The sequence below is a fragment of the Pleurodeles waltl genome, chromosome 6, assembly GCF_031143425.1.
Source record: "Pleurodeles waltl isolate 20211129_DDA chromosome 6, aPleWal1.hap1.20221129, whole genome shotgun sequence".
NCBI lineage: Eukaryota > Metazoa > Chordata > Amphibia > Caudata > Salamandridae > Pleurodeles > Pleurodeles waltl.
The window spans coordinates 713,055,745-713,075,654 of record NC_090445.1 but is presented as its reverse complement, the minus strand read 5'-3'; the positions used below and the strand labels follow the sequence as shown (position 1 = coordinate 713,075,654).

Sequence of the window (19,910 nt, the reverse complement as noted above, 5' to 3'; positions counted from 1 at the left end):
GCTGTTAGGTGATGCTTCTGACAATAGTGTGGAGCGGTAGTTTCATGGGATTGTATCTCTGTCTGGGTGGTCCTACTGCAAGGTATTGGGCTTTTTAGATAGAGATCAAATGTCATGCTCTGTCTTCTGATGGAGCTTGGTGTTTACTTTTCTTTCTTGAGCTATAAAGTCAGAGGATTTATATGACAATCTTGCTGGATATTGGGGGTAGTAAAATATTTTTTTCTAGTACACAAAGCCATTTAAATGAACTGTGCAAGTATTTCAGAATATGTCAGAATGATGAACGCACAAATGAACCACATTTTGCTTATTCTAAGCAGTGTTAGAAACAAATACTTTGATATGATCAAAACAAATCAATACACTAGGTGATGGCATTTACACACATTATCATTAATGCCCTGTATAGTTTTATTAGTAAAACTGTATGTCTGTACAAATGTAATGCCACTTTACTCTAAACCATTGCACTCTACACCATTCCAGTCTAGGCCACTCCAATCTACTCAGCACAACTCCACTCTGACACTTCACTTCGCAGCACTGCAAACCATCCCAGTACACTCTACACCCATGCACTTTACTCTTTAACACTCAACTCTATGTCCCTGCACTCTACGCCAATCCACTCTATGCCATTCCAATCTACTCTGCACCGCTGCACTCTATGTCCCTGCACTCTACATCACCTTACACCATTACACTCTACCCTGCTGCACTCTACCCTGCATCATTCCACAGTACACCTCTTCACTCTACTCTGAAACAAACCACTCTATGCCACTCTGCCCCCCTCCACTCTGCCACTGAACTTGCCTCTACTCCACTGCACGCTATACAGCTTCACTCTGTCATCACACTCTGCACCTCTGCACTCTACTCTGCACCACTGTACTCTACACATTGCACTCTACACCACTCTAAAACACTCTACAACATTGCACTCTCCGCCACTGAAGTTTACGCCACTGTACTCTGCACTGCTGCACTCTATGACAATGCACTCTACCCCTCTCCACTCTACATCACTGCATTCTACGCCAGTCCACTCTAAGCCACTCTCCTCTAAACCACTGCACTCTACTATGCACCATTGTAATCTACAACCCTACATTCTACAATTCTGCTGCACTGTAAACGACTACACTGTCACTATTCTCTGCAACACTCTACGCCAATTTGCTCTACACCAGTCCACTCTATGCCACTCCGTGCCATGGCACTCTACACTGCACGTATGTACTCAGTGCCACTACACTCTGTGACTACGCAGCACCATTCTATGCCATTCTACACCAATAAACTCTATGCCACCAAACTCTGTGCCACTCTGCTCTGCACTACTGCATACTATGCCAGTGCACTCTATGCCACTCTACATCATGCCACTCTATGCCACTGCACTCTGCAGCACTCTACTCTACACCACTGCACCCTACATCACTATATTCTACTTTACACCAGTTTACTCCACTCTACTCTGCAACATTTACAGCACTGTCACTCTACTCTACTACACTCTACACCACATTACTCTATGCCACTCTGCCCCACTCCATGCCACCCCACTTTACTATGCAACACTCTAATATATGACACTGGATTATAGGCATCTGAATTCTACACCCCTGCAGTCTACACCAGTCCACTTTACTCCTCTCTACTCCACTATACGCGAGCCCACTCTATTCCACTCCAATACACAACACTCTATGCCATTCCACTCTGTAATACTCCACTCTTCGCTATTCCACTCTACGCCACTAACTTTTAGCCATTATGAACAGCAGCCACGCTGGTGTACAACATTGCTAAAACACATTGGCAGAGCAAATTGCTCTTGCATAGGTGAGACTTATTGGCTTTGCCAATGCTTGCTAAGTAGTGCTGCTGTGGGGTTGTAGTGCAATGAGGTTACCGTATTGTGCGGCTGGTGATGCTGTGTTGAAGTATCTGTGAGCTAGTCGTTATAGGATAGATCGTACTGGGCTCGGGGTTGCTGTGGGCGGTGCTTTATTGTGTGAGTTGATAGTGCTGACAGCTGGTATTGCTGTGATGTAGGTCTCCAGCCACAGTATGTAATGTTTAAGCCCTTCAGTTTCTGGCAGTGAAGCTTCTGGTACATTTCTGGTGCAGTGGCGCCCTCATGTGACTCAGATTGGGATCTTCACTCTCAGGCTTCGTGATACAGAGTCCTCACGGGACTTGGACGAACGTCTAGTACTATCGGCCCTCCTGTCTTTTAGGCATTAGAAAATACGAACCTTCACTAAGAGAATGAACTCAGGAGGAATTGAATGCCCTTAAGTTACTAAAAATAGTTTGTAGATTTAGTTAATCAACACAGAAACAGATCAATTCAATGGATCTGGACTGCTACAACGCATCAGCACTAGGGCAGGCTTTGAGTGTTAGTCGTACCGCCCTGGCAGTTTATGTTTGGTGGTAACATTTCTACAACCCAGAGATCCTGGAGGCGTTGGATCACACGGGTGTTGTCACCGACGCCTGCTGAGACGGTCTCAAATGTCCCCTCATCTGAAAGTTTTACTCCCCGTGGCTCGCCCTCTTCTAGATAGTTCCCACTGATCTCATCCCTTCTTGCCTTATAGCCTTCTCAATAGGGCGCGCATACCTTCACACCAAAGGTCACTATTCCAGACTGCTCTCAATCACACTGATGTTCAATATAGCATTATAATTCATAGCCAATGGCTATTCCAGGCATCAAAGCCCTCTACGTGAGTTATAGGCTTTTAATAATCAGCACAGCCGGAGGCAGAAAGGCTATAAGGCTACCAGAACATTTCACCCACTGACAGGTGTTTTAAAGCATGGGCAAAGTGAGCTCTGGCCCAGGGTCGCAGCCTTACACGGAGCCCCCTGACAGAGCCAGCTTGTTCTTCAGAGTCTTGCCCTAATGACCTTGAATATTTCTTGAACAGATAGTTTTAAATACCGTTTGCCATTAATTTATTTTTAATGTGGGTGATGTGTGACAGTCTGTTATAGACACTTTGCAGAGAAATGTTGTGTTTCATTCAACATCCCTAAACACGTGTGCTAGTTGTCTGTGTGAACTTGATGTTGCACCCTTTAATTGACTTCTTTGCCTCTCTCCATGCAGGTTTGGGCTCCACCTCCGATACTATCTCATACACAGATGTGTCCCACGCTGACTCCGTGGACGAGAGCCCCTTTCGACCCCCTTCTCGCTCCTTTTCCTCCACTTTCGATGAGGACAAGCCCATAGCCAGCAGTGGTACCTACAACCTGGACTTTGTCAGCGCCGAAACTGTTGATCCATTTTCTAGCTCTCCCACAGAAGCTGGGTCTTCCCAACGAGAACCAAAGTTGCGGGCGCGCCGGAAATCCACCGACTCTGTCCCACCTCCTAGATCCACCCTTGCCCGCTCCCTGAGCCTGCAGGCAAGTGACTTTGACGGATCCTCCTCCTGCTTGGGCACTGGCGAGGCTGGAGACATTTTAGGTACGGCCAGTGCCTCCAGCACCCTAAAGCGTGTCAAGAAGCCACGCCCACCTTCATTGAAGAAAAAGCCAGGAGTTAAAAAATCGGCTGAAACTGCAGTGAAAGAGCAGCAAGAGGGAGGGCCGGCAGCTGGAGAGCAGGAAGCTGCTTCCCCCTTCAACCAGGAAGCAGAGCCGGTTAACTCCAGCCCGGACACCGAGGAGCCCACTGTGAGCACTCTTGTACCAGGGACAGACCACACCTCCAAAGGTAACACATCCACTCTTATCCCTGAGACCGAAAAGGAGCTCAACGTGCGGTCTCTCACTTCTTCTCCCCTTGACCCAAGTCTCTTTGCAGCTGTCGAGCCCACAAGTACCAACATAGGCAAGGTGCAGAATTCCCCACCAGGTGTCAGGAAGTCCTGGTCACCTGTTCCAGAGCCTGAGGCCTTGGAAGTGACACCTCCAGACACTGGAGGGGAGGAGGTCCCTGTTGTCCGTGCTCAATCCATCAGGCTGGAGTTCGATTATTCAGAGGATCAGGAGGGTGGTGAAGGGCAGCCCGCCCGGCCCCCTCCCAAAAAACTGGGGAAGAAACCTGGGGCCAGAATGCCCCTGAGGAAACCGAAAGCAAAAAAAGTGGCAGACAAGCCAGAGAGCTCACCAGTCAAGCCTCCCCAAGACCTGGACGATGTACCCATTGCCAAGGGGTCCTACACTTTTGACTTTGACAAGTGGGATGACCCTAATTTTAACCCTTTCTCCTCTAGTGGGAAAATGCAGGAGCCATCAAAGGCTGTGGCCCCGGCTGCCTATGAGATGAGGGCGGACAGCCCGGAGGCCATGGGGAGCCCCATAAAGGAATCCACCGAGCTTTCAAGCTCACCTGCCAGGGCGCCAGCCGCCTTTGAGATCCCAGCCAATACAAACAACGGTTCTGGGGGCGATGGAGAATCCCTGAATAAGCCAGCTAAGAAGAAAAAGACACCTCTGAAAACGTAAGTAACTGTACTAGGAATGCAACAAGGGAGAAGTGCAAGGGGTGAATAATGCTACACAATTATAAGTTTGAGGTTGGTTAGTTTAACCAAGGAGGTCAAGGGGTTAGGAAGAGCACTGTGGCCATAGTTCATTGACAAATGTTTCCTTCTTCATCTGTTTTTTCCTAGTTCTGTTGAGATTGATATTAAAACATTACTAAGGTGATTTGCTAGAAAATGACAGAGTTTGAAAAGATCACAAAAATGGAGGAAAGTCTGTGGACAGACTAAACCAATTTTTAAGTACCAGGGAATCTGGTCTTCAATGAATTAACTGAATTATCGCTGACACGTTTTGGTTATTAGATGCCAGTGTGGCAGCAAAGTGCCTTCAGATCTGTTGGGATGGAAATTTCCCCTGGTATACTGGTGTGTTTCCCCTGCCTGAGTAGCCAGGATTTTATGTTGCGGATTTGGTATCCTCCCCTTTGGCTCTTGTGTCACACTAATCTAGCACGTGCGCGAGACCTACACCTCCCCCAGACAAACTCTCCCTGTTATGTGACTTGGAGTGGTGCTCTTAGTGTGCATGGTGGACCACTGTCCCTGTTCTGGCTTCTCACATGAAGTGGTGGCTGCTTAACATGTTCTGTGATTAATAGATTGACCAGACCTTTTTATCTGTTGAAGAGAGTGTGGCCAACTGACCCCTTTCGTGCAAATTTCCCTCGCACTAAAATTCCTTATATATGGCGAGGGGGTGGACAGTGAGCCTGTGATAGTTGTGTGGTACTAAAACTCTGTGTATGTATGATTCTGACCACGGGTCCTACCTGCACTTGAGAATGGGGAAGCCTTATACGTGACCGGTAAGAAGACAATAATCTCTTTAGATTGTGTGATACAAAAGGTCATTCTAAGACTTTGAATTGAGTTGCCTGTTGGAATTCATAGGAACACTGAGCAAAATGCACCTAAGCCAGGTTCCAAGCACAAGAGGTAGTAATAGCGAGATACTCAACCTCAGAGGAAAGGTAATGAATTGGTTACCAGGGAGAGGAGAGAAGTTAGTCCAAATTACTACAGCCCTCTCTACTGGACTGATTGAATTGAGAAGTATTGAGTTTTGCTGTGAGATGAAAACTACTTTCCTGTTTTTCAATGGTGAGCATTGGGCTGAAAATTATATTATTGTCTCTGTTGTTAGGTTGTTCAGTTCTGAGTACTTGCTTCCCACACTACTTCCACGAGAAGCCGGCAACTGCTCACCCTCACTACCCTGAAAGCCAACTGTGGACAGGGTTGTACTTGTGTCAGTTTGCAGAGCAATAGTAGGACAGACCCCATGACCCAAGTAGCAAATGATCTCAACTACCAAGGTTGGGGTCCATTAGCCCCTGTTTTTCTTATGACCCCCTAACCCTTAATCCCCTGCCGAACTGGGTCTGACAGACACTGTACAGGTTACGTCCGGCCTGGTATAGGACATGGTACTAAGCTGTGAAAGTGTTCCTTCCACGAATACCGCTGCTATATTTATTAATGGTCTGGTGTGTGGGAAACGTACATTGTGTGGTGGGCAAATCACATCTTCCCTTCGGTCACACACTGTACATTTTTTAGTCGTACTGACCAACACATTATTAGCGCCACCTCTTACAAGGCTCATAGATAAAAAGTTGACATTGAACCCCACCCTGGCTCAGAGTTGTGTTTCAATGTATTTGGGTCTCTTTTTGACGTTCTCACGGTCATTGCTATGGTACTACTGCTGAATCCGTCTCCTTCATAGCGCACATCTCTGCCATGCCCCTTGGGGCGCTATCTCAGTTTGCAATGTCAACCTTATTTTAGAGCCACATGCGGTGCATAGTTCTCCCATCAATTGCCTCGACTCGAATCATAAATTGTATTTCTCTGATTTATGTGCATAAAATATTGACCTATTTCGAATGACTCCTTATGTCAACATGAAGTCCACATATAGTCACGTCTTTGCCGCCATTTAAATCTTTTTGCAGTTAGGTTCAACAGCACATGTGTAGGGAAGAAAACAATATTACAAAAAACGGAAGAACCAATTTGCCATACTATAAGGGGAATGTATTATCTCTAAACAGCCTGGCATTAAAATGAATGGATACTAGAGTGTTTCATTTTTGAGACATCTTTTCTCTGTATTTTGTTTTGGAGACAGAATGCTATTTGTTTTACCCTTAGGTTAGCTAGAAAGAGGTTACAGAGGGTAGACTTACACAACATGCGTACATGGACGATGATGCTCCCAAGTTTTACAACTCTCATCATCTCCAGCACAAAAATCTGAAAATGCTCACACAGAAAAAGTTTGGCTGTGTATACGGAGACATCTGGGCAACTGACTGCTGGCATCCTGTTTACAAGGCAGCCAGCATGAATATTTTTCTGACTTCGAAGCAGAGAACTGCGCCATAGAGGCCTATTCTGGAACACTTAAATTTGAAAGATGAGCATTTTATGTTTGAGGCATGTTTGTAGACTTACACAAACCTATCCCTACAGTCATGCGATGCTGACAGGATGATTCTTTGTCACAATGGAGCACAGAACTCAAGTGCCACCACACACCTGCAGTGATGCTGGTGAACAGTAGGTTCTGGTCCAAACCAGCCACAAGTTAGTTCCTGAAGTGTAATGGTTGGGAGTGGGCCTAGGATCCAGGCTCCTGCAACAGTGGATGTGGTTAGAAGTCAGAGAAGTACTCATGCTGGTTATTTCGTGGGACTGGCTGTCTAGCACGGCAGTCCACTCACTAAGCCCGCAACAGCAGGACTCGCCTCCAGGGTTCATGCATGTACTGACCACAGATAATAAGCACACCTTGTGAAGGGGCTGCATCACCTCTGATGTTTGCATATATATGCCCAACGTCCATGCCACTGTCCAGGTTATCTCTTGTACTGTACCTTTGGGAGGCCTATGACAGCTGTTGAGGTGTCTAGTTCACTAAAGATGGTCACTATAGATGGCAGGGTGCAAATAAGCAGTATCACAGAGTTTGCCAGCAAAATGGCCCAGGCATGGTAGGGATACGGTCCACGTGTTGCTAAATCCAGGAAGTAGCACCTGAATAAATATTCCTACAGAGCTCCTGGATTTACATAACTTTGCAAAATGCAGTGGCAGCTGAAAGGATAGAGAAAGGACTGAATGACCGAGCTACAGAAGCATCCAGGTGCAGGCAGTTGCCTTGGAGCAGAATCTTTTGATCCTGGTTATCTTTATTGAAGGATGGACTTTGGGAGATGTTTCATATCTGACCAAGAGAGGTCTTTTAAGGGTGGAATGAGGCAGACTGTGAAAGCACATTAGACTAAACTTGCCCTCTAAAGCTAGACTGAATCAAATAACATTGCTGTGGAGCACAGTGGCACACCAGATCCAATCCCATTCGGTGTATAAACCTTTCTGAAAGTAGTTCTGTGAGCCCAGATCCCTGTCCCAAAGCAAAGACATAAGTTCCTTCCTCTCGTAGCATAATAATTCCATCACAGATATTAGGCATGTTGTTTAAGTCTAGTTCGCTCCTGGTGTCACCTGCATCCACAAGAGCCCACATGTGGGGTTTGTCAGCAGAGACTACTCATCATTACCAATAAGTCAAGATCCTAGGACTTTTCTTGCCCTCCTTAGTCCTTGGGAGTGCACACTAATAAACTGACTGGGCTTCATAGCAGAAGCCACAACTGTGCAAGGTTTCTAAGTAAAACAGAACATTAGCAGCTAACTTATGGTGAACAGTGGACAAAATGGCAGCGAGAGGCCAAACAATGCAGACTTAAGTGTGTTAGTCCAAGACACATAACATCGTAACAGGAAACTGCTTTGTTGTGAATCTCTAAGCACAAAGCAGTCAGATTATGAGTAAAGACTCATTAACACTACTGCAAAGACACTGCCATACACAAACAACTCAATAAAGGGCATCAATTGGACTTTCTGCAAGTTAACATAATGAGCAGTATGCCACTTTACAGACTGTTTCCTTATTGCCACACAGAACAGACACCACTCACCTGCCTTCCTGGTGATGCCTGACCTTGCTTCTCTAGTGTCCTGTGCTTATGCTGATTATACCTTAGAGACCACTTGGGTGTTACCACCAGATCACATTTTCCCTCCCTATTAATACCTTTCTTATCCATTCAGAGCATGTGCCAGTTCCTGGTCTGTCTCTCTTTTCTTTGTCTCCTTTGTCTTAGGATGGTAGAAGATGTGATGTCTGTCTGTTCCCTTTTGTAAGTACATTTAATCTACTGATCTTCATAGTGTTGCTCTTGCCATACTCCTCATTCCCTGCTACCCATGTGAACCTTCATGGTAATCCTCCCACCTATCTCATCTCGTCCTTTATTTACCTTTAATCCACATCTATTCAAAGCAGCTGTGAGAGGGGGGCGAGGTACAAACTTGGTATAGGAGATACTGCTTAGTACTTGGTTAAACAAGGTATAGAGACTCCATGTTGGACTGAAATAGTAAGAGTAGGAGTTGAGGAAAAGCTAAAACCAAGCTAAGTATGTGTGGACCGAGTAGAACCAAGAAGCACACATTGACAGAGATTCATAGAATTAATAATTGACTTGTACTGGAATGACCCAGGTTTGCTATAGACCTTCAGAAAAACCACAGTGTTGAGCCAAGCTGTTGTTTGTTACAACTGCGTACCCTTGGAAAGGGACCATTATAGCGCCTGCTGTGTATCTGTGTATCTGTGTTGTAAATGGACGTGCGTAAACACATCCATTCCTTTGTTGTCTTAATCTCAGTTTGTAAGTTTCAAGGTACAATGGCTTCTGGACCCAAGTCTGGGCAAATCCCTAGCACATACAGCGATTCAACCACCATCTTAGAATACTTCACTCACTAGTTTGTTGTCTCAGTGAGTCTTTGCAAGTGACAGTATGCTGAGGAATGTGTCCCAGACAGGCTGTGCCCAGGGACTAAAGCTGCACCTGATGGATAAGGTCGAAACATGTCTGTGGCTGCATGTGCTCCTAGGCAAAATAGCTTGTCTTTGCTGCTTCTCTAAGGTAGTGCCAAGTCTGGTTTTCAGTTGGCTGCTCTGCTACTGCAATGGCAAAGAAAAGGTAGTATTCATACAGTGGAACGATAAACCAACGAATTCCCACTGGGTAAGAATCATTAGCTCAAGCATTTCCATTCAATTCTGTCTTTTTCTCAAGTGGCTTGAATTGGCCATTCTGGAAATTCCAGTTAGGCCAAAGAATAGTGAGCTTTTTCAGGGCTGGCTGATCCTAATCCCATCAAGCTCATTGGTTTACTTTATAGACACACATATCATTTTCAGAGGTTGAGAGATAATGTCCCTGGTTGCTGTGCCAGATCATTTAGTAGTGGAACAAATTTTGATTCAGAACTGCCTGTGAAATTGTGCTGCAAAATTAGTCATTTAGCCTCATACATTTAAAAAGCTTTAGTGGCACACCCTCACTGCAAGCCCTCCTTCAGAAAGTTAGCTTGCTGGTTCAGTGAATATAGAGGTGGTATTAAAGCACCTTCTTGAGCAACTCATTTTAGCTAGTGCTATGAGTGTCTCAAACATTGAAATTTAGACAGACCGTTCCCAGCTGGGGTGACACAACATTGATCCTATGTGTAAAACAAAATAATAATACAATAAAATGTGAATGTACTAAAGACCCTGAGATATAATGTACTGGACAAAGTTAACCCTTTAGCTCAATGGTGCCGAACTGACAACAAATTGTGGACTGGAAAGAATAGGAAATCATGAGTGGTAAATCAAATCCAGGCAAGAAGTACAGAATTAATCAAAGAAGAAATGAGGATGTCTCCAGATTATATAAAGCATACTTTACAAATATTCACACTTGTAGAACAGAGTGAGGTTTATGGGTAGAAGTACAGGCTGAGCAAGGGATGTACTAGTTTTCAGGATTGAGCAGAAACACTGCCAGCCAGACAACACTTAAGCTTTGGTTTTAATTACAGTTCATGGAGAATTCTGATTTCTGAGAGAACCTGACTGCATGATGCCTAGTAGAAGAGAATCAGATTGACAGAGTAATAGATGGCCACTGCTTTCAATACTCATTGTACAACCCATACAACCTCAACTTCATCACAGTTTGTCCTGTTCTCATCCTCATTGCACCTTCCTACAAAGTAGCATCCTTCATACCCTGCACATTAAGACTTAACCATACCCTTCAGCTGACTGAAACCCCATAACATTACAGTCTATCAATGCAGCAGCCAAACTCCGTCCATTCCCAGGGCGCTCTCTGATCAACATTCCATCAACTCCATTCCATCACTCCCTGCTACCAACATCCTCATTACACAAATTGATTGACTTCCACCCCATCACAACTGTTGACAGACCTGAATTATTAATACTCCTGCTAGTCAATCGCAACCACACAGTACCCTTAGTCTCAATTGCATACTCCACTATCATGAATCCCTGTTGAATTTATGAACATATACAGTCTTCATTTTACTTTCCGGCCAGCCTAAATAAACAGACTTCTCTCTACCCAAACCATAACTTTAAAAGTCACTCCAACTGACCAGGTCTGCATTTAACCCTCCAACCAACATTAGCTTGCATCACATTCTCTTAAGCGTCCCATCTCCATCACTGCACCCAACCAATATCAATATCTCCAATCTCTAGAAATAAACTCCATTCTATCACACTGTCTGAGCATGCTCATTCCTCATCACACAATAAACTCTGCTGCAGTTGCCAACAAACCCTCAATCTAACTTCAGTCCTAGCTACAATCCCATCACATCCTTAAAACCAAATCAACACACCACAACCTGCCTCTAGTACTGTATTGTATAACTCTGTCTCATTGCACATACACAACTATATATTGAAAATTCTTCCAGCCTTGCCTACAATCCCTAAAAATCCCATAATCATACCAAAACATCTCCACTAATTGCTTCTTCTCTGCTTTATATACTTCTCTATCTTGTCACCTCCTCCATCCTGATGCTTCCTACTGTTGTTTTTGTAGTGCTTTGTGTCTGTGTGTTACACATGTGTCTTACCTGTGGGAGAACTTCTAAAATGTATTTGGCTTTTGGGGTAACATGGGGTAGGATGTAAAAAGTTTACCTATCACATACATGGTTGAAATCTATACTTCTGCCTGCCAAGGAAACACTACTGAATTATGGAAATAGGTCTCATTCCGGATCATCTTTACAATGTATTTTTTGAGGTCTCTGTGATCTGAGAATAGCGGTGGAAGGAGTTACATAGTTCTTTATAAGTATATCACATCAGACAGAATATATGCAGTATATAGAACTGGGCATGGCTTTTATTCTGAGCACATCAATTTTGAAGGAGCAGACATGTAGGAAGTTCCCCATAGTCAAGTATTCACAGCAGGCACACGTGGGCTATGAATAAAGATCCGTTCCAAGAGCAGCACTGGCCCAAGTGTGGTTAGACCTAAGCTGGTGATTTCTGCTTGTGGAATGTGAATCAAACAGATGAGGCAAGGGAGGGCCAGAAAATGATGAGGGCACCAGAGCACACAAAACCCAGACAGTTTTGGGGTCATGGAAGGCACCTTTATCACAGAATGATTAAGATATTTCATCTATCTACAGTAAGAAACTCAGGAATCCACCCATTAGACGACCCTGACTGTTATTGCATGCACAGCACTGACTGTCATGTGAGTGAAGTAGTGATTGTCATGCAGGCAATTCACTAATTCTGTTCCTTTTTTCTTTTTAGTGATACATTTAGGGTGAAGAAGTCTCCAAAGAGGTCAACACTCTCTGATTCACCATCACAGGTAAATCTAATGTCAGTGTGAATATGCATTTGACCACAGAAGCCAGTGAAATGCTGGTAGGGATCAGTAAAAATCAGTCACATGTCTGTCTGGCCAATGTCAATTCCTTGTGGTGAGATAGGCTTCTTGTCACTGAGTGTGATCTTCTATGTTCTTTGGGGCTGGGTCAGGCATGTGCAGGTTGGTGTGGGCTTCTTGTGTAGTGTGGTTATGCACTGGTGTTGAATCCTAGTGGGCTAATGTGGACTCTAGACTGTCAGGTCCAGCTACATGTCAGGCTGTGGCTTCTACAGGGATGATACAACTCTGTGTACTTCGGGCCAACTCCTGAACGTAACATTAGATCCTAGACAGCTGGTGTAGGATCCTTATGGGCTGGGGTTGAATCCGGAGGGGGCAGATGCAGGTTGATGTCAGACTGTGTGGGATCCTCAAGAGGTGGTCTACCCTGGTGTGGTGGCTAGATTAGAGGGTCAGGTGCAAGTTTGTGTCAAACTGGTGGGGGATCCACAAGAGCTATGCTGGCTCTTGGTGGGCTAGAGTACATTAGTGATAGGTGGAAGTGGTCTCTTGATGGACAGCTAAAAGTTCAGGTCAGTCTAATTTGATCTTGGTACTAGAATGGTCTCTAGAAGAGTATTCCCACAACAGTACCTCACAGAGAAAGTCCAACTGAAAGGAGAGTAGCTGAAATGATCTCTAGACAAGTGTCTTTTACACTGCAAGGATTTCCTTCCTAGGGTCCAAAAGAATTCTAGGACTGATAATCATGGGTAACGAGAAGGGGCAGGGCCAATGTAAAAAGTAAAACATCTAGTCCATGCTGAAAACCAATGGTCTTCCAGCTAACTTCTATAGCACTGCCTTCTCCTTTCTCTGATGCAGGAGTCAACCCCAATTCTCACTCCAGAGACACCACCCATCATTCCATCAGATGACCATGCTACGGATGAGGAGAAGCTGGCGTCATCCATCACCAATCAAAAGTGGACCTGCTTGACTGTGGATCTGGACTCTGATAAACATGGCTACCCTGAACCCTCTGACTTGAGTGCTTTTGTCAATGAGAACAACTTCATCTCCCCTGTGGATGGTAAGTAATGGGAAAGAGGATGGGACTTGAGAAGAAAAGGGAAGCTTCATGCACGAGAAACCAATTTGCCTTTATAAGTCTGTCTTGAACCCTATATATATATTATTATATATATATTATATTATATATTTATATATATATATATATATATATATATATATATATATGTTTGATGGCATATGTAGCTGCAGATACACATGCTTTGCATAAGTCTGCGATCTAGTGTTGGGCTCGGAGAGTTACAAGTTGTTTTTCTTCTAAGAAGGTTTTGGAGTCACGAGATCGAGTGACTCCTCCTTTCGGTGATAGTGTGCATGGGCATCGAGTCGTTTGCTAGATTGTTTTTCGCCGTCGGGTTCGGACACGTTTCCTCTCTCTCCGGTAGATCTCGGTTCGGTACTATCTGAACTTCTCTCTTATTTTCTATAAACGTTTTCTAAACCTAGAACTTATCTCTTCTCCACCAAACATTCCCCCTTGCTCGCAAAAAATTCTCTGGAACATCTTAACGTATTAAAACAGGAGGTACGCTTCTACTCAAAGGTGCCATAGAGATGGTACCTATATCACAACAAGGGTCGGGAGTGTATTCTCTGTACTTCCTAATACCAAAGAAAGATGGTACTCTCAGACAGATATCTCAGATTTGTCATTCAGGGAAAACACTACCAATTCAAAGTGTTGCCCTTTGGAATAACAACAGCACCAAGAGTATTCACAAAGTGCTTGGCAGGAGTGGCAACCTACCTAAGAAGACAACATATACATGTCTTTCCATATCTAGACGATTGGCTAATAAAATCAAGCAGTCATACACAATGCCAAAATCATACGCATTATGTAATATAAACCTAACACACACTAGGCTTCTCAATAAACTACCAAAAATCACACCTTCAACCAGCACAAATACAACAGTATTTGGCGCAATACTAAACACTCAGCAAGCTCTAGCAGATCCAAATACACAAAGGATACGAGATTTCCAAAATATAATCAAACAAATACAAACAAATCAACAATATACTGTCAGATTTGTCATGAAGATTTTAGGAATGATGGCATCATGTATTGCAATCGTACCACACGCAAGACTAAACATGCAGCTCTTACAACAGTGCCTTGCACAACAATGGTCACAGGAACACGGTCAACTCCAAGATCTAGGGCCTGATTCTAACTTTGGAGGACGGTGTTAAACCGTCCCAAAAGTGGCGGATATACCACCTACCGTATAACGAGTTCCATAGGATATAATGGACTCGTAATACGGTAGGTGGTATATCTGCCACTTTTGGGACGGTTTAACACCGTCCTCCAAAGTTAGAATCAGGCCCTTAGTGTTGATAGACAGCCAAACATACATGTCACTTCAGTGGTGGAATTCCAACCAAAGGGCGGCCATTTCAAGACCCTGTGCCTCAGATCATAATTACAACAGATGCTTCACTGATTGTTTGGGGAGCTCTCCTAAACAATCACAACATTCAAGGGCAATGGGATGTCAAACACAAACAGCTACACATAAACCACTTGGAGTTATTAGCTATCTTTCTAGCACTCAAAGCTTTTCAACCTCTTCTCACACAGAAGAATGTTCTTATCAAAACAGACAACATGACAACCATGTATTATCTCAACAAACAAGGAGGGACACATTCATCCCAACTGTCCCTTCTAGCCCAGAAAATTTGGAAATGGGCAATTCACAATCAAATTCATCTATTGGCTCAATACATTCCAGGAATAGGCAATCAGTTGGCAGATGTTCTCAGCAGAAATCACCAACAAACTCACGAATGGGAACATCATCCTCAAGTACTTCACGAATACTTTCAAAAGTGGGGACTCCAAACATAGACCTGTTCGCAACAAGCGAAAACACAAAGGGGGTCATTCAGACCCCGGCGGGCGGCGGGAGCCGCCCGCCTGGCGGGAACCGCCGAATGACCGCACCGCGGTCTAAAGACCGCGGCGGCCATTCTGTGTTTCCCGCTGGGCTGGCGGGTGACCGCGAGAAGGCCGCCCGCCAGCCCAGCGGGAAACCCCTTCCCACGAGTAAGCCGGCTCCGAATGGAGCCGGCGGAGTGGGAAGGGTGCGACGGGTGCATTACCCGTCGCGAATTTCAGTGTCTGCTATGCAGACACTGAAATTCAAAGTGGGGCCCGCTTACGGGGGCCCCTGCAGTACCCATGCCATTGGCATGGGCACTGCAGGGGCCCCCAGGGGCCCCACGACACCCCTCACCGCCATCCTGTTCCTAGCGGTCGGAACCGCCAGGAACAGGATGGCGGTGAGGGGGTCGGAATCCCCCATGGCGGCGCAGCAAGCTGCGCCGCCATGGGGGATTCCTCAGGGCAGCGGGAGACCGCCGGTTTTCCTGTTCTGACCGCGGCCAAACCGCCACGGTCAGAATGCCCTGCGGGGCACCGCCAGCCTGTTGGCGGTGCTCCCGCCGACCCCGGCCCCGGCGGTCAATGACCGCCGGGGTCGGAATGACCCCCAAAATGCCATAACTTTGCATCTAGACACCCACATCCCCTATGCAAGGAGAATGCTCTATGGATCAATTGGTCAGGGATATTTGCATATGCTTTTCCCCCTCTCCCACTCCTTCTATTTCTAGTCATCAAGTTGCATCAAACTTCACTCGCAATGATACTCATAGCACCAACATGGGCACTTCAACCGTGGTACACATCATTATTAGATCTTTCAGTAGTACCACACTCCAAACTCCCATCCAGACCAGATCTGGTGACACAAAACAGAGGCCAAATCAGGCATCCAAATCCCAAGACACTCAATCTAGCAATTTGGCTCCTGAGGTCATAGAGTTTGAATATTTACACCTCCCATCAGAATGTATGTATGGAAGTTATTAAGCAAGCAAGAAAACCCACTACTAGACAATGCTATACAAACAAATGGAAAAGGTTTGTATATTACTGTCAGTGCAAAAATATACACCCTCTTACAGCATCAACACAAGATATTGTATGTTATTTACTTAATTTACAAAAATCAAACTTGGCATTCTCTTCAATAAAAATTCATCTTACTGCAATTTCAGCATATTTACAAAATATACAACATAGCTCTTTATTTAGAGTTCCTGTCATTAAAGCTTTCAAAGAAGGTTTAAAATGCATCATTCCATCCAGAACACAACCAGTTCCTTCTTGGAATCTCAATATAGTGCTTACTTGGCTTATGGGACCACCATTTGAGCCTATGCACTCGTGCCAAATTCAATTTCTAACATGGAAAGTTGCCTTCCTAGTGGCAATTATTTCTTTTAGAAGAGTAAGTGAAATCCAAGCCTTTACTCTTGAAGAACCTTTCTTCCAAGTACACAAGCATAAAGTTGTACTAAGAACAAACCCAAAATTTCTCCCAAAAGTTGGATCACCATTTCATATAAATCAAACAGTGGAACTGCCAGTCTTCTTCCCACAGCCGGATTCTGTGGCAGAAAGAGCTCTACATACATTAGACAAGAAAAGAGCTTTAATGTACTATATAGATAGAACTAAACCGTTTAGAAAGACTAAACAACTATTTGTCGCTTTCCAGAAACCTCATACAGGCAATCCCATATCAAAACAAGGTTTAGCTCAATGGATTGTAAGATGCATCCAAACATGCTATATCAAAGCAAAAACACAGCTTTTAGTTACTCCTAAAGCATATTCTACTAGGAAAAAAGTGCAACAATGGCTTTTTTTAGGGACTATGCCAATGGCTGAAATATGTAAAGCAGCTGCATGGTCAACACCAGATACATTCACTAAACACTACTGTGTAGAAGTATTATCATGACAACAAGCCACAGTAGGTCAACCTGTTCTAAGAACATTACTTCAAACAACTTCAACTCCTTCAGGCTAACCACCACTAATTTATGGGAGGAAAACTGCTTTGTAGTCTATGCACAGCATGTGTATTTGCAGCTACACATGCCATCGAACGGAAAATGTCACTTAGCCAGTGTAAATCTGTTCATGGCATGTTCCGCTGCAGATTCACATGCACCCTCCCTCCTCCCCGGAAGCCTGTAGTCGTTTAAGTTACAAACATTTGTACATATGTATATACATTTACATTAGCATGAACATCTCTTACTTTGGACCTATGTGCTCTATCACTCCTTTCTTTACCCTCTGCGGGAAAACAGTCTAACAATGGAGTCGATGCCCATGCACAATGGAACCGAAGAGGAGGAGTCACTCGATCCCGTGACTCAAAAACACTTCTTCAAAGAAAAACAACTTGTAACACTCCGAGCCCAACACTGATGGTGGACCACTTATGCACAGCATGTGAATCTGCACCGGAACATGCCACGAACAGATGTACACTGGGTAAATTACATTTTCCATTCATATATATATATATATATATATATATATGTTCGATGGCATGTGTAGCTGCAGATACACATGCTGTGCACATCGCGCCATCTAGTGTTGGGCTCGGAGTGTTACAAGTTGTTTTTTTTCGAAGAAGTCTTTTCGAGTCACGATATCGAGGGACTCCTCCCCTTTCGGCTCCATTGCGCATGGGCGTCGACTCCATCTTAGATTGTTTTCTTTCCGCCATCGGGTTCGGACGTGTTCCTCTTCGCTCCGTGTTTCGGTTTGGAAAGTTAGTTAAATCTCGGAAAAATTTGACGGTATTGTTGACGTTCGGTATCGGGTTAGTTAACACAGATCGACACCGAATCAAGAAGAACTCCGATAGCCCTCCAGGGCTTCTATTCCCCGGCGGGGCCTGGTCGGCCCGACCGCGTGCGTCCTCAAGGCTAATGGAACGGACCCCATTCCGCTTCTGCCCCGAATGCCACAACAAGTATCCTTACACAGATCAGCATCTGGTTTGTAATTTTTGTTTGTCTCCCGAACACAAAGAGGATACCTGCGAGGCCTGTCGAGCGTTTCGGTCGAGGAAAACGCTAAGAGACCGGAGAGCAAGAAGACTTCAAATGGCGTCAGCGCCGGCAGGACACCAAGACCTGTAGGAAGAAAAAACATTCTCCATCCCGGATTTGGACTCGGACAAGGCCGAAACCGAACAGACGCCGAAAACCGTGAGTAAAACACCCCTGGGCAAAACTCACGGACAATACATTAAAGCCCAGGGGACGCCACCGCCGACAGGCCATGGCTTAACCCGAAAATTAGGTGACCGGCCATCGGCACCGAAAAACGGCACGCAGGTGTCGAAGTCATCCGACTCCGGTCGAGATACCGGCACAGAACAGACTCGACACCGAGACACCGGGTCAGAGCAATCTCGACATCGAGAAACCGGCACCGAAAAGGATCGGCACCAAGAGATCGGAACACCGAAAGCCAAAAAAGTGTCTTCGGAGCCGAAAAAAAAAAAAAAAAACGGTTGAAAAAGTTTCGATACCGAAACATCCGGCTTCGGAGCTGAAACCAAGTTCCTACACAGAGGAGCAGGGCCTGTCCTCACAAATGCAAGGACACAAATTCGGACAGGAGCTAGAAGCAGGTGAGCCAGATTACACACAGAGAAGGCTCCACATTAAAAAAGAAACAGGGAAAATCAGAACTCTCCCAACAATCCGAATGAAAAGGAAACTTGCTTTCCAAGAGAAAGACAAACAGCCACAAGCAAAGGTGGCAAAGCAAGTAACTCCGCCACCATCACCACATCACTCACCACAACCATCACCAATGGCCACTCCACCAATGATGCAGTCCCCAACGCATACAGGGATGAGCCAAGATGATCCTGACGCATGGGATCTTTATGATGCGCCTGTATCAGATAACAGTCCTTACTGCTACCCAGCGAGGCCATCACCACCTGAGGACAGTACTGCGTACACACAGGTGGTGTCCAGAGCAGCCGCATTTCACAATGTCACCCTGCACGCAGAACCAATTGAAGATTACTTTTTGTTTAATACTCTGTCGTCCACACATAGTCAGTACCAGAGTCTTCCTAAGTTATCGGGAATGTTGAAACACTCAAAACAAGTATTTCAAGAGCCTGTGAAAGGCAGGGCCATCACTCCAAGGGTGGAGAAAAAGTACAAACCACCACCAACAGACCCTGTGTACATCACGCAGCAATTAACACCGGACTCAGTGGTGGTAGGTGCAGCTCGCAAAAGGGCGAACTCACACACCTCGGGAGATGCACCACCACCCGACAAGGAAAGTCGCAAGTTCGATGCAGCGGGGAAAAGGGTTGCGGCACAAGCAGCCGACCAATGGCGCATTGCCAATTCACAGGCCTTGCTAGCCAGATATGATAGAGCTCATTGGGACGAAATGCAACACTTCATGGAACATCTACCCAAAGAGTTCCAAAAGCGTGCGCAACAAGTGGTGGAAGAAGGCCAGAGTATCTCTAATAACCAGATACGGTCGGCAATGGATTCAGCAGACACAGCGGCAAGAACTGTAAATACAGCGGTCACCATACGGAGACACGCATGGCTACGCACCTCAGGATTCAAGCCAGAAATTCAACAGGCT

General features: G+C 45.2%; 1 protein-coding gene across 7 annotated transcripts in view; it reads left to right on the top strand.

Annotated features, from left to right (window-relative positions):
- The window catches only part of TACC2 (transforming acidic coiled-coil containing protein 2), a 343,330-nt gene that overhangs the window by 214,054 nt on the left and 109,366 nt on the right, over window positions 1–19,910 (top strand). For 6 of the 7 annotated variants that reach the window (XM_069239186.1, XM_069239188.1, XM_069239185.1 and 3 more), the window contains exons 8-10: window positions 3,131–4,472; window positions 12,244–12,304; window positions 13,190–13,397. In XM_069239186.1, coding sequence (XP_069095287.1) covers window positions 3,131–4,472; window positions 12,244–12,304; window positions 13,190–13,397 — 1,611 coding nt within the window. The remainder of the gene's footprint in view (window positions 1–3,130; window positions 4,473–12,243; window positions 12,305–13,189; window positions 13,398–19,910) is intronic. The other variant, XM_069239189.1, reaches the window with a different exon arrangement.